The sequence below is a fragment of the Gopherus flavomarginatus genome, chromosome 1 (genome assembly GCF_025201925.1).
Source record: "Gopherus flavomarginatus isolate rGopFla2 chromosome 1, rGopFla2.mat.asm, whole genome shotgun sequence".
Lineage (NCBI taxonomy): Eukaryota > Metazoa > Chordata > Testudines > Testudinidae > Gopherus > Gopherus flavomarginatus.
Window position 1 is genome coordinate 31,112,505 of NC_066617.1, and position 25,220 is coordinate 31,137,724.

A 25,220-nucleotide genomic window follows, 5' to 3' on the forward strand; every position below is an offset into this window, starting at 1 on the left:
TCAAAACATTTCTTTAACCAAAGTTAGTGAATTTACAACTTATTCTAGTCACATTGGGAAGACTGGATTTAAACATCTGTATACAGCCACCTAGTGTGAGAGAGGAAAATTGCAACCCATCACCTATGTCCTTTAATGGTCCGATGCTACATGAGAATACCTTCAGTGAACAAACAGGCTGCATGCTTCACTGGGCTGAGCAAGGCTTGCTCCTCCCTGCTGTGTCCCAGCGAAGGTGACCAGATTTTCATAGTGAATCCTGAAATCCCTGTCATGGGGGGACAGGGGTGGTGGTGAGGGTACATAGGGGACAGTTCTGCTTAGCTTCCAGAGGGTGTGCATGGGAGGATGACAGAGAAAAAAGGTGCCTTTTCTTCAACCATGTAAACTCTCCATCCTCACACTTCCCAGCTTCCAGACCACCCTGTACAATTTGTCACTATACACACCAGAGGGCCATTGCAAGGACTCTCTCAGGCATGAGTGGAGGTTCATCGAAAGGCCTGGTGGTGATGGTAGGTTTTCAACAGGTGAAAAACCCAGTAGGGAATAGCCCTTGTGCACGCATCCTTTGAGCCTGTTACCTATGTCAGTGGCTGAGCTATATTCAGATTCTCCCCTTTTCATCAAGAGGAGCTAGTGGGCTTACTGCTGGGCGTGTCTGTAAGAGTCAGCATGAAAAACAGCCCCCGCTAACTTCTTCGAGTATTTTATTAACAGGTTTTTTCCTAGTGCCACGTAAATTAAACTGGACTAAAAACCAAAAGGAAAATTATCTAATTCCATGTATCTAAATACTGTACGCGGCCCTGGCTTAGCAGAATACAGCCATTCAATTCTGAAAAGTTCAGAAAATGGTAAAAGCAGAAGCTTGAGCCAATTTCCATTGCCATTTGAGACAGGATGTTTTACCAGGTCCTACCTTTTGCATGTAGCGTATTTGTTTTCTTGCTCAGTAATGTCATTTTTTATGGCTATTACTTGATCTTCTAGTTGCTTTAGTTGATCAGTCTTATCTTGTTTAGTCTGATTCAGATCTTGGAGCTTCTTTGCCAAATCTGAAAGAAGAAAGTAACATTTAATGATGCATTTATTGTTGTGCACGTAAAAACTGTGGATAAAACACACGTGTTGTTATCAAATAGTTCCCCTGGAGAAATGTGTGTTGCCGCTAACACTATTTGATAAGAACACGTGTGTTTTATCTGCAGATTACAACAGCCTTCAAGATGTTTATTTTTCCAATGTGCTTTTATTGTTAGCCACTGTGAGTAAGGCTTTGTCTGCGCTACATAGCTTTTAGCGACACAGCTTTGCCACTACAGCCATGCCGTTAAAAAGGCACACAGTGTAGTCACTGTTTGTCGGCAGGAGAGAGTTCTCCTGCCCACAAAAAATCTTCCACTCCCCATGAATGGCATTAGCTTTATCGGCAGGAGATTGCTTCTGCTGACAAAGCGCTGTTCACAGCGGCGCTTTTCCTCGACAACTTTTGTCTTTTTGGAGTGTGTGTGTGTTTTTTTTTAACACCTCTGAACAACAAAAGTTTTGTCAGTCACTTGCCAGTGTAGACATAGCTTTAGTGTGTGGAGACCTTGTCTTAGTCAGCTGCTTTCAGTGGCGATGACTCAAATGAACTGAGCGCTCAGCAGTGTAAATAAAGGCTCACAGTCTGGCTCCAAATAACTCATGCTCCTCTCCTTTATGGGAGTTTTATACAGGGAATTCCACTGGCTTCTATGCAGTTACTCCAGATTTACACAAGGGTTGTTCAGAGGCCCCTAGTCTTTATCATGAAAACACATGCACTGATGATGAATCAAAACTGCATTTTTTCATGATGTGCAGTCCTAAGATTCCCATCATCATAGTTTCGGGGCCTTTGGACTGGGGAATGCTTGGAGACAACAGAACGGGGTTATTTTTCTTCAGTGGCTTTTCTCAACGTTTATTCTCTCTTGTGCTCTCTTTCTTACCCCCCATTAACATCCAAAAGAATTTACTCCCATGCTGGCATTTGCTGATTGGTTATTTTTATAGGCCGCAGAGTCTGGTAGGAGCAAGCCCAGCGCTGACCCCAGTGCTGCTTTCTTTGAAATCAGTGATAAAACTTCCATATGTGTCAATGGATGCAGGATTGGGCGCATTCAGTAGACTGCTGCTATGTACTTTGATGGTTTGCTAGTGTGGTGATATTACTGTGATTTACTATTAACACACAGACTGTGACTCTAATAAAAGTAAAAACAACAAGGAGTCCTTGCGGCATTCTAAGGTGCCAGAAGGACTCCTCATTGTTTTTGCTGATACAGACTAACACGGCTACCACTCTGAAACCTGTCTAATAAAAGTGGAAAGCTGTGAAAAGCCTAATGCTCAAACAGCATCCCACCAACCTGTCCCAGCCACTCGGTGTTTGCATTCAGTTGTGCTTTACAGATATGCAAAGAATCCCATCAGGACACAAAGGGCCTGATCTTACAAGGTGCCGAATATCCTCAGTTCCCGTTGTCTCCAGTGGTACTTGTTATATTCCACCCCTCCTGACCCATCCCAAATTTTCACCACTTGAATAACTTTTCCCCATCCGCCAGGCAAACCTGCTGATTCCAATGGGAACCAAAGGTGCTCAGTACTGGGCAGGATTGTGCTTTAGGATTGTTGCGACCAGTGTGTTTTTAAGTCAGTTCGGTTAAATCGTTGCAGAACCCCGTGTGGTCACGCTTACACTGATTTAAGCTTGGCTTATAGCAGCTTGTGTTAGAAAATGTACAGGCACAGCTAAACCGAGGTAACCAGTTTGAAACTTTGCACCAGTTTAACTATGTTGGTTTTTAAACTGATCGTAGGTAAGGTAGTGCACTGTGTATGTGTGTAGACAAGGCCTTCAGGTTATATTTCTGTCTTTCAGCATTTTCATATGTATTTCACTGCTGGGCATGGAAATGAAAGTGGGACACCTTTTATTCTTTTGATTTTTTCTTCAGTCTCTTCAGCCAGTTTCTCTGCTGCTTCTTTCAGCTGCTTCAGTTTCTCTAATGTTTCTCTTGGAAGCCCTTTTATTTTTACTTTTTCTTGCAGAATGGTGTATTTTCTCTTAAGGTTTGCAAATTCCTGCAACAACAAACCAACCAACCCCACTTGATTTTGTGTAATGAAGTGCCCTGTAATTTATTTGACCTACGAAGAAAGCAGAGATTTTTCTACCTCATTTACCACTCCTCTCTGTTTCACACATTATGTCGTTCATTCTTTTAAGTCTAAAACTCACCCAGGATAAATATGCATTGGATGAAGCCCTGAAAATGCAAAATCTAGCAGAAATCAAAATAAAAACAGTCTTGCCTGTTGAACAATCCAAAATAAAGAGAGGATGGAGCTGGAAAAATAAACATAATTTAAGCAGAATTTTAAAAGATTGTGTTATTCCTAGTTTATTTCCCTTTATTGGTTTTGTGTTTGCTTCCATTTTAGACACAAGCCTCAATTCAGTTTTAATGAACTAGGCATAGCGTAATTTTTACAAATTTGGTTTAATAATATTTACTTTCTGGCTCCATGCCTACTTGGTTTTGGTTACTGTGAAGGTTGCAATTTGATTTCTGCTGGATTTCATGTAGTGTAGAGGCTCATTCAGTGCATACTTCGGCTTTTGATCTGTGGCTCTTTGTTAGCCATACACAGAATTCTGGAAAACTTCTACCTAGCTCAGTGGGTACTTAAGAATTTGAGCTATATTGAGCATCAAGGGGGAAAAACAAAACAGTTTTCTCTGAAGTCAAGTGTGTTAAATGCAAGGGACAAGATTGTGATACCTTCACTCCCAATGAGTAGTATCTTGCCCTAGGATGTAATGTGCTATTCAATGGGAGTAAGGATATCACAGTCTGGCACAAGATTTGTGTTTTTTTAAATTGATGTAAGTAAACAGGACTATTGTTTGCTGGGTAAGTTAAAATGGGAAGGAAATGCTTCTGATTCTGTGCAACTCTAAACTGGATGGCATAATGGAAAATGTAAATAAATCTTGGGAGGCGCATATATGCATATTTACACTACACTTTTCATTCAAAAATAGCGAAAAACATGTGGGAAGGGCAGCAATTTTCTTTCTTGAATATGTGACAGAAATACATTACTTTATCTGTGTCCATAGCTTGCTTTTGTGCCTGTTCTGCATCTGCTTTTGCATTTGCAGCCTGGTTCCCATTCATCAGCATTTTCCTCTGCAGCATAGCAATTTCATCTTCCAGCTCAGACTGTTTTTCTGAAAAGTCCTTTAGTTCATCACTTGTCTTATTCACTTGATTCTCAGTCTATAGGAAAACAACCAGAAGGCCATACTCCCTTTATGCAATGTATAACTAACCTGCAAAACTCACCACTGAATGATATTAAGGCAAACAGATTAACATGTCCTCTTTAAAGTGGAACTGGTGCTATATCTGGGCCAAAATCTGTTCACATTTACACTGGTCTAAATTTGCAGTATCTTTGAGATCTTTGGTTGCAATCCAGATTTTAGAAACAGGCTGTAATTTAAGTGAATTGCAAGAATCATAACATAACATCACACAATAAATGGATAAAAAAAGCTACAATCATTGGCAACATTGTACATGAAGATACCTGTGAGATTTTTGTCTTAATTTCTTGTATCTCTCCATTTAACCTTACGAAGGTGTCTTTGGTTTGTCCTTTCGTGCTTTCAGCTTCCTTCAGGTTATTTATCACTTCGTCAAGAGGTGGCAGAGCTTTTGCTGCTTCCCTAAAATAAAAGTAAATAGTTGTATTATATTGTAATGTGTAAATCCAGTAAAAGGCATATCCTCAAATCCCTTTATACCCCCAAACCCAGAAATGCATTACTAGTCCCCTGGTTCCTTGAGCCCAGTATTCACCAGCTCTTCCAAAAATCTAGAATTGCTGTGCCCAATGGGATGGGAAAGCAACCCATCAAAAAGAAAAATCGAGTTAGACTTGAAAGTTAAGTTTGGGGTGTGTGGCAGGCTGGCTTATGCTGCGCTATCATTCAGGAGGCCAAGGAGCTGAATACATTTTCCTTCTCCACACATTCCTACTCTGGTTGCATATCACCATTCAAACCTCTCAATGAATGAGGTCTCAAATGAAGTGAAGAGCTTCCTTGGGTTGACAATTCTGCTTGGCTAGTTCAGCAGGCAGAGCAGTCAAGAGCTAGCAGAGATGTAGGCCCAGCTCCTCAAAGGTTTTTAGGAGCCTATCTTCCATCAATGGGAGTTAGGTGTCTAAATACATGAGACGATCTGGGCTGTAGCCTTTGATGGTTTACACAGCTTTGTGTAGTGAGAAAGGTGTCAGATCATTACCATTGGAGGGAGGCCCCAGTGCAAATGAAAAGTAGGAACATGCTGTAAGGAAAGCCCTGAACTTATCTGCTGTGTAGCCCTTCCACCTGCTGGCTGGCATACTGAGTGACCTCACTAATGAATTTGCCCTTGGTACTTGCACTGCAATTTCATTTAGATTTATCACATCAGTAAGAGAATATTCTACTCACTCAGCTTGTTTTGCTTCCACCAGAAGTTTGTGAGCATCTTTCCTTTGGTTATTTAACTTGTTCACATTTATTTCATAGTCCTCACAGTGTGTTACAAGGTTCCTGATTTTATCAAGCATATTTGTTAGCTTTTGTGGAGTCCTTGGAAGGTTTACGTCTAGAACATGCTTTGCAACCTTCTCTATATCTTCTGGAGGTGCACTTTCATCTTTAACAAATAGAGTATAGAACATAATAAGATGTACCTTTCTGCACAGTGAAGTTTAAACATTGGTACAATGTCATGTATGCTGAGTTATGTAGGCTAATAAAGTTGACAAACAAAGCAAGGCGGGGTCAAACAATTCTTTCTCCCTTTTTTAGTGTAATGTTATATTTCAAGGTGCTGCTAATCTGTTGTCAGAGCAGGATAAAATGGATTTGAGCCTACTTTGAACTGGTGTATTAAAATTTGGGTGTAAAACTCAGTCCCCAGAGGGTTCTAACTCACTGATGTATGCAGTGTTGTTGTAGCCATGTCAGTCCCGGGATATTAGAGAGACAAGGTAGGTGAGGTAATATCTTTTACTGAACCAGCTTCTGTTGGTCCAATAAAAGATATTATCTCACCCTCCTTGTTTCTCTAGATGATTGACACATTTTGCTGTGTTGTGCAAAGCCCATTTCTCCCCCCACCCACCAGATCAAAGGGACACCAAGGTGAGTGTTGTGGGAACATGGCCACAATGTTTAGAAGGTGACTTGGGTGAAATAAATATTTTAAAAGTTTGTGCTAATGTTGCAAAACAAACTACCAAAGGTTAAGCACTAGAAATGACAGTGGTATGCTGTTCAGGGGGCACCATTAACTCCTTCATTCCTGAGGGGTAATTTTCTTAGAAATATTTAACAACAAAGAACAGAAACAAAAGCTACTACACATGGCAATGCTTAGTGTGGCTGAGTTAACATTGCCATAGGCACCTTAACTCTAGTATTTCCTGCCTTTTTAATTTGTAAATAAGAGCAATTATGAATGATTCATTCACCATCATTATCAAGGAAACAAAATCTACAAATTACTAGGACTTATGCACAGTTTTGCCTTTATTTTTGATAAAGTAGTTTAATTGTCTCATTGCAAAGGATGACTCTGTTCCCAGCTGTCACTCCGCCACAGCAGGCTGGATGCTACTGGACTGCCAACCCCAAATGTTCAAAGATTATAAATCAAGCCACTAAAACCATGAGACTGGCTTAAAAATCTTGAAAAATCAGTAAAGCTGGGTTGTTGTTTTTTTTATTTGCCTTCTGGGGTTATTTTTTATTTTTTTTTGTAACCTTTAGGATTCACCTATTTCCGCAACAATGAGGCCTGGAAACTTTTTATTTTAAAATGAAAGCAGAGATTCTTGACTTGACTTAAGGACTATGCTCTATGAACACCACCAAATATTGTGAGATTCACAAGAGTTGGTAATACAGATTTGATGCATTCATTGTTCTTTTAAAAAAGGAGAGGAAGCAGGTCAAGAAAGGGGTGAAAGGAAAGTCTCCAGTTCCCTCCCTACCATGCAACAGTCAACCCCGTGCCTCTTAGAGAGCATGGAAAACTGCATCCTTAGGGTCACTGGGCTTTATGCAGGTGAAGTGCAGGAGAGATGAAATGCAGCTCCCGGGGGTGAGGATGCAGAGTAGGCCCCAGGCTTGTAGGCTGGAGCTGCAGATGCTCTGACCGACTTATGACTGTTAGAGTTGCATGAATGTGGACCTCCCCCGCCACACACACACCAACCCCAGCCACCCTAATTATCACCTTCTGCTGGCCTATTCGGGGCTGTGGAATGTATCACTGTGTCCTGATTTCTGCAGGACTAGTGTGGGAAGGCTGAATGTGCCTTGTGCCCTCCGCTGGCAGCCCTGCCTGTCTGGTCACTCCCCACATGTGGATCCTCATGGAGAACCTTCCACGCGGGAAATGCTCTGGACCTTGCAGGCATGAGTGGACCAACAATTAGTTGTGTAAGGCAGTAGCCATCCGGACCACTTGCATCTGCATGCTTAACATTAAACCCATTAATAAGTCGTTACAGGGTTGGGACTTAATAGATCTCTGGGAAATAGTCCAACATACTGATATGCCATGGGAGGGAGAGCTGTGTGAAAGAGCATCACTGAAAGAGATTGATCACGTCTGAAAGTAGACAGCAGATCAGACGCATGTATGCAGTGTGGCTGTTAAAGCTGAAAATGCCAGTGCATTTTGGGGGTGCCCAGGCTGAGCCATCATGTTACAGAGCAGAGAGGTAAATGTCATATGATACTGAAATACAGGAAACAAGATTCAAAGAAGAACTTTCCTTGCATATTTACCTAACAAAAAGTCTTTCACTTTTCTGATGAACTCCTTTGCATTCTCACTATCAATTTCAGTTTGATTCTTAGCTTTCTCTAGTTTCCCATGTAACTGTGAGCCTTTCGTCTTGGTATCTTCTGCCATTTTTCTGATGCTTTCAATCTGGAAATATTTTTAAATATAGTGTTATCCTCTCTAGGGTTTCAATGTCATTGTTTGGCAAGCTCGGCTCCCATCGGAACATATTAAAATAATACTTATAAAAGACTCTGGGCCAGGTTCTTGTCCTGTTAAACTGAGTGGGTGTTATAGCATTGACTTCATTTGGACCTGCACCAAAGACAACGTAATATATTCTTCCCATTTTCACAGACTGTTAAACAATTATTGTTTTGAAGGCAAAAAATACCTACTGTTAAAAAAACGATGCTGTACCTCACTCACTCTTAAAATGATATGAACATTCAGGTTGACCGGAGGGCGGGGGGGAATATCTCTTAATTGCATCTACTCCCCCCCTTTCTGCTTGGAACAAGTGTAAAATGTAACATTATTAAATTTATTATTAAAATTACTACATGAAGGATGGTGCCAAGACCCGGAGGTTTAAAATATGCCCTTAAAAGTTCAGTGTTTCTATTAATACTATATTCATAATCATTTAGGGCTTGCCTACTCTTAAAATGCTGCTGCAGCGCAACTGCACCACTGTGGCACTTCCGTGAAGACACTGCCTATGCCGCTAATGGGATAGATTCTCCCATCAGGATAGTTACTCCGCCTCCCCGAACGGCAGTAGCTAGGTCAATGGGATCATTCTCCTGTCAGCTTGGTGCTGTATTTAGGTTGGTTTAACTGCATTGCTCAGGGCTGTGTATTTTTCACACCTCTGACAAGGTAGTAGTTAGTTATACCGACCTAATTTCCTACTGTAGACCAGGCCCCAGTTGATAGTTTTATTTTAATTAGCTATGTTTCAACCATTTTTAAATAGCAAAACAGCTGTTTGTTTTGCTCAAGGTCATATTGTGCTTTAGGTGAAACTTCTATGCACTGGTTCTCTGCAATCCAGGAAGAGAATACTTCACACAGATTAATTTATCCTTACAATTCCCCTGTAAGGTACTGTAAATATCACCTATATTTTATAAAGAAGGAAACTGTGGCCCAGAGAGGTTAAAGGGACATTGTCAACATGAAAAATCAAGTTTCTGTCTGAAAATATTTGACTTATTATTGTTACAAGTATCACCTATAATTACCAGGATTAAAAGAAACTAGAAATGAGAACAAATTTTTAATATTTTTCCACTTTGTTTACTGTGCTTTTGACAGGATTTTATGTATAGTCATTTTCACTGTTTTGTTGCATAGTTAGCAAGGGAGAACTGGCAACTGAAGAGATCCGTATACAACATCACAGAAACAGAACATCTCATATTTTTAAAGACATTTTTAAAAGTGAAAGAAACTATTTAAAGAGTACGCTCTCAGAGAATGATTTTTTTAAAAAATTACTCGTGAACTTAAATTGACTCTAAGCACGTGAGGAATCCCATGATATCAGTGAGCATGCAGTGGGACTTATTCAGGTGCATAATGTTAAGCAAGTGGGCAGGATCAGGGCCGATGTCTTGCGAGATCACCTGTCGAGTCTGTGGCACAGTTAGGAATAGAATTTAGCTTTCCTAACTCCCAGTCCTGTGTGTTAGCCATGAGATGACATTTCTTCTCTGATGTAAAAAGGCACACTGGAGCAATGTTCACTTTAAAAGACAATGACAGCACATCAGATATTTGGCTTACTAATTTTGCCACTGTTTGTAGTATTGTAGCCAGGTGTTGGCCCCAGAATATTAGAGAGACAAGGTGATATCTTTTATTGGACCAACTTATGTTGGCAAGAGAGACAGGCTTTCAAGCAACACAGAGCTCTTCTTCAAGGGGTATGGCTACACTTGCATTTCAAAGCGCTGCTGCGGCAGCGCTGCCACAGGCAGCGCTTTGAAGTTTCGAGTGTAGTCGCAGCGCCAGTGCTGGGAGAGAGCTCTCCCAGCGCTGCACGTACTCCACATCCTCTACGGGTATAGCTTGCAGCGCTAGGAGCCGCTCTCCCAGCACTGCAGCACTATTTACACTGGCCCTTTTCAGCACTGTATCTTGCAGCGCTCAGGGGGGTGTTTTTTCACATCCCTGAGCGCGAAAGTTGCAGCGCTGTAAAGCACCAGTGTAGCCATGGCTTTGCTGGGAAAGGTATGCAGCATTTCACAGCTAAATACACGGTGGAACAGATTGTTTTGCATAACTAATGAACACATACTGTGAGAGATCATTCAAAGTAAAGTGGCCCATTAACAGCTCTGCAGTCCTAGGACAAAAAAGGGGAGTTATTGGATTACAGATTGTTGTAATAAATCATAAATCTAGTGTCTGCTGATTTGAACATTATCTGGTGGCTGGATTTCAGGGACTGCATAGCTGTCCTTCTGTAATGGAGAGATTGTGGTAGATGTGATATGCCAAAGCACCACTGTAGTTCCCAACCATGATGACTATGTGAACGAGGCCGACTGACAACTGTCCAACACCATCTACTATAAAGAACTCAAAGACCATCCAACAGCACAATTCACAGAGAAATGTAAACATATCACCAAATCTTTTCCTAAAAAAATCCAAGGGAAACTCTACAACTTCATCCCTCATGACTACACCCCAGGGACCTGCTACATACTTGCTGAGATATACAAACATCATACCAAGCCCTGGCACTCTTACTGAAGGAATCTCAGGACTCATCGAAACCATCCTCAAACCACTCACCACACAAAGGGCCAGCTTCCTCCGGAACACAACTGACTTCATCCAGGACCTCTGTAACATTAACAATCTCCCTCCAAACACTATTCTTGCCACCAAGGATGTCAATTCCCTACCTAGCAACATCTCTCACAATGATGGCATGCATCACTGCCTCCCTCAAAGATCTACAAGCAATGGACAACACTCAGCTATCCACCCCAAACACATTGCTAAACCCATCCATTTCATCCCCACCCATAACAATTCCACATTTAACAACAAATACTGAGTCCAAACCATGGGAACAGCCATGGGTACTTGGATGCGTCCCCAAAATGCCAATCTCTAAATGGGCCACCTTGAGGAAGAATTTCTGAAAACACCACAAACCCTATGATATACCTGAGACACATCAATGATATTTCATCCTTTGGACAGATGACCTAGGCTCCCTCAGGTTTCCACCACAACTTTAACAACCACCACCATCCAACACTCTCTAGAACACTCCTGCACCAGCATCAGCTTCCTGGACACTACAATCATCTTCAGCAATGGAACTCTACAGACAACTGTATACAAGAACCTCATGGATCACCATGCCTATCTTCACAGATCTAGTAACCACCCCAAGAAATCTGTTATCTACAGCCATGCCCTCAGTTATCACAGAATATGCTCCTAGGAGGAAGTCCAGGATACAGATCTTAGCACACTTAAAACTGCTGTCACCATACAAGGATATTCCACAAGAGAAGTAGATTGCTTCAGGGAAATGGGCCACCCAAATACCCCAAAAGAACCTGCTTCAGTACAGGGGAAAAAAAAACAACTTTTGACCACACACACCTAGTTGTCACCTACCACCCCACACTGGAACCCAGATGGTATATCAGTAAATAGTTACAAACCATACTCGACTGGGACCACATCCTGAAATAAATCTTTCCCAACCCTTCTTCTGGCCCTCAAACATCCCTCCAACCTCAACAATCTCATCATCAGAAGGAAGCTCAACCAGGACCCACCAACTCAGAGCAGCACCAGACCCTGACATAACAACAGATGCAAAACCTGCCTACACCTCTCCATTGCTATAACAATCAATACCCCCCACAAAACACCTTTCAAGATCTATAGGTCCTACACATGCCTATCACAACATATGGTATACCTCATCCAGTGGATTAAATCCTCCAATAACAACTACGTGGGTGAAACTAGACAGTCATACAGAAAAATGATAAGACACAAAAACACTGCATCACCTGTGAGGGAACACTTCACAAAGCAATCACTGTATATCTGACCTCTCAGTCCTTGTCCTCAAAGGAAACCTTCACAACACGAGACTCGGAGCTTAAATTCATAACTTTGCTAGACACTAAAAATCATGGCCTTAATAAAGATACTGGATTTATGGCTTATTACAACAATCTGTGAACAATTTACCCCCCTTTTTTGGTTCTATGCCTGCAAAGATTTTAATCGGCCACTTTGAATCCTCTTTCACAATATGTGTTAACTCCTTATGCTAAACAATCTTGTTTAGCTGTGACACTCGGAATACCTTTCCCAGACCTGAAGAAGAGCTCTGTGTAGCTCAAAAGCTTATCTCGTTCTTCATCAGTAGTTGGTTCCATAAAAGATATTACCTGACCCCCTTGTTGCTCTAATTTTGACAGTGTCCCTTTTATAATATTTGCACAATTACCTTCTGGACATGATAGTTTGGATTAGTCAAATTCTTTGTCTTAATTCCTGCATCATATTTGGCTGCCAAATTATTCCACAGAATACACTGGATTAGGTTATACAGTACCTGATTTTCAGACTCTTGTAGTTGTCTAGTCAAATTATTTAACAACATGTCTGTCTCTTCAGCTTTCTTGACTGTGTTTGTAGAAAGAGGAAGAGTTCCATTACAGTTTGGGCCACCACATTGTTCATTTCCATTGCTATTTCGACATAAAGCTCCCCCACAACGTGTCATAACACGACAGGTTTCCTGAGAGCCCACAACTCTGCAATAAAAGCACATTAATGGCAAGAAGCAACACGTGATGAGCTTTTCATGATTCTGAAATGTAATACTAGAGCACATAAGAATATTTGCATTTATAATGGCACTTTTCTCCTAAAGGATCTGAAAAGACTTCACAAAATACAATGCCACTGAGATGGGTAGTGGGCGGTGAACCAGCCAACACACACTGTATAATGGTCAATAAAGTGGTGGGACCTTTTGGACAATGACAACAGTGAAAACTGCTAGTCTTACAAAAAGTGCTGTGGGATGCTGAGGCCCTGTGTACAGTATAAATATAGTCATGTCAAGGAATGCAGCTAGAGCTGGATCATCCCATTGCCTGGTTACACTTTATAGATTATTAGGGTTGGAAGGGACCTCAAGAGATCATCTAGTCCAACCCCCTACTCAATCCCCAAATTGCCCCCTCAAGGATTGAGCTCACAACACTGGGTTTAGCAGGCCAATGCTTAAACCACTGAGCTATTCCTCTCCCAGGTTCACAGCTGAAGTGTAGGCTGAACCTTAACTATGTGAGTAAAGCCATGGCCTAATCATGAAGCCATAGGCCTAACTGAATTATAAAACATGGTTAAGGTCCAATCTATGTTACAAACTGAACCATGCTTGTAACCAGGCTAGACAACAGAATTGTAAACAGGCCCTTTGACATGGCTTTATCTCATGTGACCTTTAGACAGGGCCTTAATGTCCATACAGAGCAGACAGTACCTCTGTTTTTAAGACCTCATCCCCAAGATCCCTCCCACCTCACAGAATCCTGGAGCCTGGGCTTCTGCCTGAGCCCAGAAATCTACACTGCAATAAAACAGCCCCACAGCCTGAGTCCTGTGAGCCTGAGTAGCTGGCATGGGCCAGCCACAGGTCTCTACTTGCAGTGTAGACATACCCTGAGAACTCCTTTTCCAGATTTAAAAGTACTGCAAACATTCCTTTAAAAAAAAGAGTGTATATCCGTGTTATTGACTGGCAACAGCAAAAGCAAGTATTTTATTTATCTCCCGTTTAAAAATAAAACCCATAGCACTTTACCTTTTTATTCAGTTTTTGGATATCTGGAGTCTCGAACATCCTGAGCTGCTCCAAGGTATAGTTTTCTTTTGCGGTTCGATTGCCTAACATGGCAAATATGCCATTCCTGGTGTTTTCTGAGTATCTTATGATGGGGACTGCTCCACTGATTTTCTGTTCAGCAGATAATGACATTTGGTAATACTTCCTAATGTTGCTGAAGGAATCTACATAAAGAGAAATAGCATTTAATATATGAGAGGCAGACCATATTTTTATTGTGTCTAACAAATACATTTTTGATACATGATGAGTGGCAGTAGCTTCGCTAGGTTGTCAGCTGGTTCTTGGCTCTGGATAAGAGGGGAAATTAAGCTGTGACAGCCAGGGATTGTGATTTTCTGTCAGGTTTGTGAATCTTTTATTCAGCCAGCTATAGAGAGTGGGGTTTTGTTTTGTTTTGTTTTTGTAACCAACTCAGGGCTTGTCTTCTCTTAAAAAACTACAGCTGCATAGCTGCACTGCTGCAACTGCACCTTTGTAGCGCTTCAGTATAGATATTACCTATGCCGACGGGAGGGGGTCTCTCACTGGTGTAAATAATCTACCTCCCTGAGAGGTGGTAGCTAGGCCAATGGAAGAATTCTTCCATTGACCTAGTGCTGTCTACACAGGGATTTAGGTTGGCTTAACTATGTCACTCGGTGTGTGTGTGTGTGTGTGTGTGTGTGTGTGTGTGTGTGTGTGTGTGTGTGTGTGAATTTTTTACACTCCTCAGAAGGAAGTTATGCTGACCTAATTTTCTAGTGTAGACCAGGCCTCAGCTGGATACTAGAGGCCTGATCCAAAGCTGACTGAAGTTATGAAAACTTTTAACATCAATGGGTTTTGAATCAAGCTGCAAAGACAGAGCAGGAAAGTGAATTTAATGAATATGCATCAATTGTGAATATTCATTTTAAGGACATTGATGTTTGTGTCTTTCCACCAACTCTAATTAACCACTGTAATATTGCCATGCTCTAGACTGCCAGCCAAACGAATATTTAGGAGGAGATCTATACACCCTCTGTTTTGCAAGGTCTTATGCAAAGACAGACATGTGGTGGGGTCCAATTCACCACCCATGGCTCAGGCTTTCTAACCTCACCATACCAACATCACACAAAAGGGACATAACTCTGATGTGGTGCTGGCACCAAACTGAGGTTAGATGGGGGAAAAGAAAAAACAGACTGAACAGGTAGGAAGGCTCATGAGAGAGCTGGCAGTCTGGTGGCAGTGCTTAGTGTTGGAGCTGTCAGATACTTGGTGGCAAGGCTAATGGATGCATAGGGCCATGACTCCATATGTAGTATAAACCAGAGACCTCAGTTATGGGTGTTTTATATGAATGTCTGACTGTTGGTCTCTAAAAGGTTGAAAGCATGAAAAGGACTCGGAATCTGACCAAACGGCATCAACAGGTTAAGCTACAAAGGTACATAAATCAGTGACCTGCTTATCACTTTGCATAAAATGTTCTCTCTTAGCCCCACTTTGAATAAGTTTCTCCAGCTTTATTGATTGCTTTGAGAAAATTTGCACAAGTGATCAATGTGGGAATAGCACCACGTTGTGCTGAAACACTAGTGCACCAGCCTGAATGGAGGAGTCAGGCACAAAGAGGTGTGGCAGAGTGTATCAGTGCAGAGAAGCTCTGCATCTCAATTAGTTGTTTTCTTTCCTTCCTTCTTGCTTTCAGCTTTGTCTTTTATCCTCTCTTTCATTTTTTAAATCTTAGTTAGCTCCATTTTATTCTTATTGAAATAAAGCAGCAAGAAACTTTGAATTTAGAGAAGTGCTAGTATTTTGCTTCATGTAAGCACTGAGCACATTAATAAAATAACAACAATAGCAAGCCCTGTTTGAATGTACACATATTCTATACATTGGAATTAGTTTAAACTTTACATCTTTCTGACAGTATTATAGAAATAAGAGTTAGGTTCTTTATTGTATCATAAGGTGTTTGACATTCCAGCCATAGTCTTCCAGAATCGAAGGTCTTTCTTGTCCTGAGCACTATTTGCTTCGATCAATCAGCAGGGTGGTTTGTACTGTATGTGTTCCACTGTCCTTACTGAATGGACTAACATTTGCTTGATGTTTTTGCCTCGTTCTCTAGAGGCTGGCCTATAAAGAGGATATCAGCCCTACTACTCCTACCAGCTGATGGAGATTCTCCTTAGCACGAGTTAATATTAAGCATAATTCACTTAAGAATGCAGTATGAACAGGAACCTAGTTCTAACACTGCAATTCTCTGTGATGTTGAGCAAGTCACTTCAGCACTCTGAGCTCTGTTTTCCCAGATGTATATTGCGAGGATATTCAGATTCAGATTCCAAGGCCAAAAGGGATCACTGGGATCATCTAGTCTGTTATATGGGAAGTCAGGCCATAGAACTTCCCCAAACTACTTCCTAGAGCAGATCTTTTAGAAAAACATCCAATCTTGATTTTAAAATTGCCATGGTTAGAGAATCTGCCACAAGCCTTGGTAAGTTGTTCCAGTGGTTAATTAACTTCACTGTTTAAAATGTTCACCTTATTTCCAATCTGAATTTGTTTAGATTCAACTTCCAGGCATTGAATCTTGTTTTACCTTTGTCTGCTAGACTGAAGAACCCACTATCAAATTTTTGTACTTCAGGTAGGTACTTCTAGACTTCGAGTTTCTCCTTAACCTTCTTTTTGGTAAGCTAAATAGATGAAACTGCTTGAGTCTATCACTATACAGCATGTCTTCTCTGAACCCTCTCCAGTTTATCAACATCCTTCTTGAATTATTGATACCAGAACTGGATACGGTATTCCAGTAGTGGTTGCATCATTGCCAAATAAAGAGGTAGTATAAACCTTCCTACTCGCGACTTCCCTCTTTATGCAAACAATGATCATATTAGTCCTTTTGGCCACAGTGTATGGTATTGATATGACCTGGTTCTTAATTAAATAATGTTTGCATTTATAGAGTGCTTTACAAAATATTACTAAGGCCAGTCAATGTTAGAGGAGGGAACAGAACCCAGGTCCTCTTAACTCCCAAACCCATTATAAACCAGGGAGCTTTTGAGGCCTACCTCTGCCTTTTTCATATGGCTGCTCTGGTACTTCTGTATGAAATTCAGAATGCTTGAAGTCATGGAATTTTGAGCTAAAAGTAGATTTGCAAGTTAATATGTGAAAAAATGGTGGCAGTTTTTAAACTATTGAGATGTTATGGAAAGATAAAATCTGAGAGTTTAAAACCATGCAAAATGAATTAGCAAAAATTGGAGGTGAAATGTCATGAAAAATGTTCTCGTATTTCGATTAGCTATTGGTCTTCTTACCTTTGTGGCTCAAATTATTCAAATTGTGATATAGATGTATTTGGTTTTCGTACAGCTGGTCAGCTTCTTTCTTAATGTCGTCTATGATCCCATTCAGGTTGGGAAATTCATCCATTTTATTGAGATGTAGGTCCATTTGTGCAACTTTTTGTCTACAGAAGACAAGTGCAGGTGTACAGTAATCATTCTAGATTTATTATTAAACTAGGAGTTAGATATACATTATTTTAGATGACAACAGTTTATCTTAGACCAGAAGGAAACATTCGCTTGTGGCATCATCATATTTAGGAAGGCCAGAGGACTAAGTGAAAAAAGGCCAGCATTTACATTCCCAATTTTATTGACACTTTCTGTAAGGATGTCGTTCTGTGCGCTTCAAGTTCAGATCGGTCATGATAAAACCTGTTGTGGAGATTTATCAATCTTCCATTCCTCAAATGCTTAAAGTCATGAAATTGTGTTAAAAATTGCCCATGAAGGATGCAGACAATGCTCCCACAAAAATGTTTGAACATCAGATGTCTGGCGAGCCCCCAGGTTCACATGTTCAAACATGTATTTGCATGTGCAGAGTGGGTGAATGCATATGTGATTGGCTAATTAGGCATTCAGCCACTCTATTTGTGCATGCAAATACTTGTTTGCAGCATGCCATTGTAGTTTTGCAATCACATGCCTTTGGAAAATCTGGGTGTTAAATCCAGGCCTCTTAAAGTCTTTTAAAGTGCATCTCCTGACTATTATGTGTGCTTAGTCACTGCCTCCTTCCTTCTTCTAATGCTTCCTCCCAGCCTGGAGCTTCTTTTTAAAGTGTTTTTAACTGTAAGTTTTAGGAGGTGCTGTACCGGAGCCTTTCCTCCCTTTGTGCTCACCTTGCTCTGACCAGAGTGTCAACATTATTGCTTCACCTCTCCCATTTATTCTGATGTGATACCAATACCCCATTAGTTTCAGACATACATTATTAGCACAATGTCCTGATACTGTGAAGCTCTTGTACATTAGTCAGTTATTAATCTATATATTTATTACATATAGCTTCAGATACCTACTCACTTGTGAATATAGAAACCTCCCTGCCTTTCAGGGATTTATACATGCACTTGAATTATGTGCAAGTCTGTGCCCTGGTCTATATTACAAACATATGTTGGTATAACTACATTGCCCAAGAGTGTGGAAAATCCACATGCCTGAGCAACGTAGTTATACCAACGAATTCCTGGTGAAGACAGCACTATGTCAATGGGCAGGCTTCTCCTGTCGACACAGCTACTGCCTCTCAGGGAGGTGGAGTACCTATGCAGATGGGAGAAGCCCTCCTTTCGGTGAAGGTAGTATCTTCACTAAGTACTACAGCGGCGCAGCTGCACCAGTAGACAAGCCCTGTGTCTTGGACAAGAAATCCAGGACTCTGGAGTGCTTGTATTTGCCTACTGAAAGGATCTTAAGGCTATCGCAGTCTTTGTGGGCATCTTAAAGGATTTTGATCAGCTGGAAGTTCAGTTTGTCCGAGCTTCTGAAGTTTGGAACTTCTTGAATCTGCAGCTGGGCACAGTTCAGAGCAGACCTGAGGCTGTTCTAAATTATGCTGGTGTGATGAACCAGCCTTCAGCTGACCTTGGGTTCAGTGAAGTGAAAAAGTGTTTTAAAGCCAACTTGGCCCCTTCCTCACCTCAACTGCATCTGACAGGGCTGTGATGCAACTCAGGATTTGAGCTGTTAATGGGATACACAATAATAAATCTATCGATGATTTAGGATCATTAATTGACATCCAGTATCTGCATGGTGATCACAAACAGAACTATAAATATATTGAACAACTATGAAAGTAGAGTGGAAGATTGCTTTTCCAATTCAGTGACATTTATAATGCACTTCTGTTCTACAAGAAAAAATATTACCGAATGTAGCCGTGAAAATCCTTGATCTTTAAGAATGTCTCTAGTGAAAGAACAGGCGTTTTAAAAATTCTATCTATTTCAGAAATCTTATCTTCTAAGCCTTTGAAAGGCATATCACAGCCAGGCCTTGTACCTCTTTTATCTTCTAGATTTTCAGCAAAGCTCATTAACCCCTGAACAGTTTGAGATAGGGTAGTAATTTCATTATCCCACTGATCAAAACACAGGTGACACTGAGAGCATGTGGGAAATTCTTGTTTGAAGCCTCGACCACACCGATCACAGAGCTTTCCAGTGACACCAATGCGGCAGTTGCAAGCTCCAGTGTCTTTGTCACACTCGGGTTTGCGAGTTCCTTCCTCGTTACATGTACATGCTGCAGGGGAAGGCAGGAACATGACATTGCTTCTTTTAGTTAAGTTGTAGGGGTAAAACATGAAAGATAATGCAATTCAATACAAATAAACATTTTTTGCCATTTATTGACATATTGCTGTTGGACCATGTAGGCTGGGATTTTCAAAGGCACATAAGGGAGTTAGTCCTAAACACTGTTGCAATGTTGATCACAATAAGCAAAACACAGTTTTTATTCAAATAATTGCTACAGCAGCAGTTCCCAAACTGTGGGTTGCGACTTCAAATGGGGTTGCATCATCAGCCAATGGGGTTGTGGCAATCCCTACCATTTTGCCCCTCACAGCGTGATCTCATATGTACTATGTGTGTGAGGTCACAATCTATGGATGACACCATTTTGCTCTACAAAATTGTGTCCCCCATGCTGTCTGGGATCCTGGAAGGAAATAATTCACTAAAATGGGTTCATACTGGCAAAAATGTTATGAACTATTGTATTACAGGTTTCTTTTATGCACCATTATATACTATTATTATCTGACAGTGAGATCTGTCAGGCTGGGCAATAATCTCCTTAGAGAAGGGCTAAATGCCACTCCTTGTGGGTCATTTAAACTAGACTAGTCAAAATGCTCTAAAATGTACTGTAGAGAACAATGCTGGAGTTGCATAGACATGGACTTGGGGATCTGACAAGTCTTTTCCAACTCTAATTTCCATGATTCTATGATAATCTTACAGATGACAAACATGGCAAATATTATGTAATGGTTTTTAATCCATATTCCAGAACAAAAGCTAAATCAAAACTATTTCTCTATTTGTATGTCTTGTCTGCTATATTCAGATGAAGGGCTAACATTTAAAGACAATATTGTGATTTCTGATACAGTACATCCCCCCTAATAATACTTACAAGTACAATGGATCCGTGGATCACCAAAGTAATTTTCCTCACATTCATCACAATGTCTTCCATTGTAGCCTAGTTTGAATGAACATTGGCCTGTGAACTGCAAAGACATTCCTCAGTAAACAACTGCCAGCAATATTGCCAGCAATATGATTATGTATGCAGTGTTGTTGTAGCTGTGTCGGTCCCAAGATATTCGAGACACAAGGTGAGTGAGAAATTGGTCCAATAAAAGATATTACCTCACCCACCTTGTCTCAGGAATATGATTTGGAAGAAATAGCACGACCCAACTGAATAAACATTTAATTCAATAGATATATTTTTTCACTGTGATTTATGACATACAGCTGCACAAAAGATGTAGTGGGATTGTTCACATGCTTTTTTAAAAACAGAATGAGTTACAGGATTGGCCCAAATCTCCCAAAAAAGGTTACCATGCTCCAGCTGCTTAGTGACATATGGTTAAAAGTTGGGAAGTCACACAGACGGAAGTGAAAACAAACTAGATGCATGGAAATGCTCTTAGTTTACTGAGATGAAGGATTTCACACGCTCCAGAACTTATTATTGACCTCTGAGAAGATAAATGGCAGACGCTCCTAAATTCAGCTATCCCCACTATTTTCTGCCCATCTGAGGCAAGGTTTTTCTATGATATATAGTAAATTTGCTTCATCAAATTCTTATTCCTTCCAAGCTAAACTACTGATCTTTAGATCCCAGTTTCAGGATACATTAACTGTAACTTAGAATCTCAAAGTTATATTGTGCAAATTGCTCCCAGAAAACATATTTTGGAATTCAAACAATAAAATTCACCTGGTTAAATTAACTGGTAAAATCTGTACTAACTTTCTAAAGGTTAAGATCTAATTTGACTCAGAAAAATTACAATTCCAACAATTAAACTAAAGAACAAACAAACAGAAAACACTTATAAAATAAAATCTGAAATTCTTTTAGTTAGAACTATGGGATAAGATCCCACTGCCATGGAAGTCAGTGGCCAAACTCCCACTGATTTCAAAGGGATTAGAATTTCAACCACAGATTCAGCCTTGGAAAAACTTTGGAGTTTTCCAGACCCCCCGAGTCCTGTAAAGTACATATAGATTAAATATGATAAAACATAACTCATTTCATGATAAGATATAAACAAATGACATGACTTCAGTCTGAGAGACAAGGTGAATGAGGCAATATCTTTTATTGGACCAACTTCTGGGAAAGGTACTCCCAGTGGTCACAGCAAAATGGGAGGTAGAATGGATTGTTTAGCACAAGTAGTTAACATATTGTGAGAGACCATTCAAAGTGAAGTGGCCCATTAACACCTCTGCAGTCAAAAATGTTACCTCACCCCGCTTGTCTCTCTAATATCCTGGGACCAACCTGGCTATAACAACATGTCTTTAGTTACTACCACATGCAAATAAATACTTAAAAGGACACTGTGGAGGTTGCCGTTCGGTTCAGAATTTGACTAATTCTTTCCCCTTACACACACTTATAAAGGCATATAATCCTTGTGTGCCATTTCCACACAAAATGCTTCAGTGCTCCATTTCGGGAAGATACATGAATGTACAGAGCTTATTGTTTATGAGCAAACCTGCTATAACAAAACAGCATGTATTATATGATGCATCCAAACAAAAAAAAAGATAAATTAATTTGTGACAGCTTCAAAGAAAGCTAAGAAATTGTCTAAAAAATTGTTATTAACAATGAGAAAAACAAAAGATTTTGATAATTTATGAGAGATTCTTTGACCGTGTCCTTTCAAAATGTCCCTGTAACTTCAGACATTACATCTCCCATCTAGCAGAGTCGTTATCTTGCCTGATTGCACTGGTTACTTTGAGAGTTTCTTGGGTTACAGTCACAGAACTGACATCCTATTCCATGAGACATGTTCCAGTAGCCAGAAGCACACTGGTCACAGGTAGAACCTATTACACTAGGTAAACAGGGGCATACTTCAGTCATTCGTTCGCACCGGCAAACTCCATTTCCAGGTGGACATATTGCTGGGTTCACACCTGAAAAATTGCAAGTACACCCTGGAAAGAGAATGCCAGTTATTATATTGGGTAAAATAAGAGAATATTTAAAATACATTTAATAACTTTAATTCTTGTTTCTGTGTGAAGGGAACAAGTTTTTGCTTCTTTTCTTAGAGCATAGAACTGTACTACATCTCGTTTCATAGCGGACTCTCTCATATGAGCCATATACACTGGGAAGAAATCTTGAAGAATGACTAGGAATGGCAATTTAACTGACAGTGCTAACACAGTTAATGAGTATTTGTTCAGCACTTTGAAGATAGTGTTATATAAATTGCTCGGTTTCCATCAAGGGTTACCAGCCCTGCAAAAGCCAACTCCTCTGTGCACCGTGATTTCTTTAAGGCAGATCTTAGTTCTTGGTGGTAATATCTACTTGCAATTGAATTGTTTACTTACTTCTGCAGTTCTGAAGAAGTGCTGACCCAAAGTTACCTGGTTTGCAGAACTGGCAGTTTGGTCCATGTGTGTTGTATAAACATTTTAAGCATTCTCCTGTAACCTTGTTACAGGATTCTGGATCTGTCACATCAATATTATTATTGCAGGAACATGGCAAACACTGAGCCCCTGGTCTTCCTGGATTCCCATAGAACCCACTGAGGCACTCATCACACTGATTGCCTGCCAGAAACGAAGGCAAAATCAATTGCTGAGTGCTAGGAACACAAATGAAATAATCTTTTGACAAAACTTTTTGACAATTCCTACTGCCTCTGATAACCTAGATTTAGATGCGAGTTTCCGAAGTAACCTTATATTATCCAACTGGACATTGTTGCATTTGAGTTGTACAGTAGGTTAATATTACATGTACCACATTGGCCAGAGGCTGGAAATGTGCAGCCCTCCCCCGCACAACATCCCTCACTGAGGAAGTCCCTGCAAGAGTGGTTTTAGGAGTTAGAAAATTCTGCAGGACTCTTTTTGTGGGGTTTTTCCTCAAACAAGCCCATGGAAGGCTAGGGGGTTTGCCACACTCATGGCATGAGCCACGGATCTGCCCCAGAACTAGCAGATCCCCATGATCCATACAGCTCCTCACGGACTTAGTCAGGGCCATCCTCATATAGGCTCCATTTCTTTATTGGCTCTGGGCCTCCCCATCACCCTGGCATTACAGCTGCAATAGAATCCCAGGGCATTACAGCTGCAATAGAGTCCCTACTTGCAGCTGCCCAAGGGGCTATATTTACTTTATCTCAGAAATCTTCATGGGCTGGTTGGGGGCCAGTGTGACTCCACTTCACCTCTGGCTGGCTCACTCCTAACCAACGCCTGTCCACCCTCTGGTCTTGGTCCATAACAGTCTCCAGAGCCTTTCACAGGCTCTTAGGAAGTGAGGATATTTCCAGACAAGTGGATAACGTCTAACTGTGGAGATCTCTCACTGAGTGCAGATCTTGGAGGTATGACCAGATCCGCGGTAATTATTCATAACAGAAGTGCCCTGGATAAGTAGTGATCAGGACAAGTACAATTCTTCAGGGTTTAATTAGAACTGCAAAGGGCATTTGGCCTGAGTAAAGATTATGAAATTTGACACATTGTTATCATGTCTTACTATTTAGTTTGGACTAAGTAAAGGTGGATACTATGTCAGAAGCTGGCAGCGTATTTTAAGAACAAAAGGTTTTGTCTTACATACATGCTGCCAATAGGAAATAAAGCCAGCACTGCCATTTCTATCTGCTGCCTTCTCCTTTAGGAATGGCTGGCGAAAGAAAAAGTATCAACTATGTTTTTCCTGAGGGTCTTTGGATACAAACATGAGCTAACTTTATTTTCTGTTTTAAGCATTCATTTAAGGTAACTTTTTCCATCTCACAAAAATAGCTGGTTTCATTCTGATGGACAGAGGAATGGAAAAGCACTTTCATTTCCCCCCTGGAGATTAAGACTAATTTGACACTAAGGCCATGGCTACACTTACAGTTCTGCAGCGCTGGTAGTTACAGCTGTGTTCGTACAGCTGTGTAGGGCCAGCGCTGCAGTGTGGCCACACTGACAGCTACCAGCGCTGCAGTGTGGCCACATTTGCAGCGCTGTTGGGAGTGGTGCATTGTGGGCAGCTATCCCAGCATTCAAGTGGCTGCAACGTGCTTTTCAAAAGAGGGGGGTGGGATGGAGTGTGACAGGGACCGTGGAGGAGACAGAGAGAGTGGATTTTTGGAGCTGACACTGTTGTCAGCTCCCTGCCTTGCAAGTTCTAAGGACTGGAAGACACACAGTGCCTACCTTCAATCATTTTAAAAGTTCTGACCCCTTCCCCCACCCCTCTCTCATTCACTAAATGCAAATTATGCACTCCTACATAGCCGTCAGACCAGATAAGCATCTGCTCAACATGGACTTCTGTCATAAACAGATAGCTAAGGGTTAATGTCTCTTACACCTGGAAAGAAGTAATCTGAAACACCTGACCAGAGGACCAATCAGGAAACAAGACTTTTTCAAATCTGGGTGCAGGGTTTTTTGGTGTCTGAGTCCTTTGTTCTGGGGTCTTCTGCCTGCACTCTCTCGGCTATGAGAAGTGATTTCTGTTTCCTGCTTTCTAATCTATTTCCAAGTTGTAAGTACCATATAGTAAGGCAGTAAGGTTTCTAGTGCTTTCTTTTGTATTTACATGGTATAGTTGCTGGAGTGCTTTGAATTGTATTCTTTTTGAATAAGGCTGTTTATTCAATATTCTTTTAAGCAAATGACCCTGTATTTGTCACCTTGATACAGAGAGACCATTTTTATGTATTTTTCTTTCTTTTTATATAAAGCTTTCTTTTAAGACCTGTTGGAGTTTTCTTTAGTGGGGAACTCCAGGGAATTGAGTCTGCAGCTCACCAGGGAATTG

At 40.8% G+C, this 25,220-nt stretch overlaps 2 protein-coding genes across 2 annotated transcripts in view; one reads left to right on the forward strand and one right to left on the reverse strand.

Annotated features, from left to right (window-relative positions):
- Nucleotides 1–25,220, forward strand: part of DLD (dihydrolipoamide dehydrogenase) — a 235,916-nt gene that overhangs the window by 112,813 nt on the left and 97,883 nt on the right. The gene's annotated exons all lie outside the window — the stretch shown is intronic.
- LAMB4 (laminin subunit beta 4) overlaps nucleotides 1–25,220 on the reverse strand; it is a 140,098-nt gene that overhangs the window by 5,812 nt on the left and 109,066 nt on the right. Inside the window, 13 exon segments of the mRNA XM_050935971.1 lie at nucleotides 923–1,058; nucleotides 2,961–3,114; nucleotides 4,140–4,316; nucleotides 4,630–4,768; nucleotides 5,540–5,747; nucleotides 7,892–8,036; nucleotides 12,499–12,756; nucleotides 13,759–13,964; nucleotides 17,115–17,266; nucleotides 19,025–19,400; nucleotides 20,301–20,397; nucleotides 22,146–22,366; nucleotides 22,772–22,996. Coding sequence (XP_050791928.1) covers nucleotides 923–1,058; nucleotides 2,961–3,114; nucleotides 4,140–4,316; nucleotides 4,630–4,768; nucleotides 5,540–5,747; nucleotides 7,892–8,036; nucleotides 12,499–12,756; nucleotides 13,759–13,964; nucleotides 17,115–17,266; nucleotides 19,025–19,400; nucleotides 20,301–20,397; nucleotides 22,146–22,366; nucleotides 22,772–22,996 — 2,494 coding nt within the window.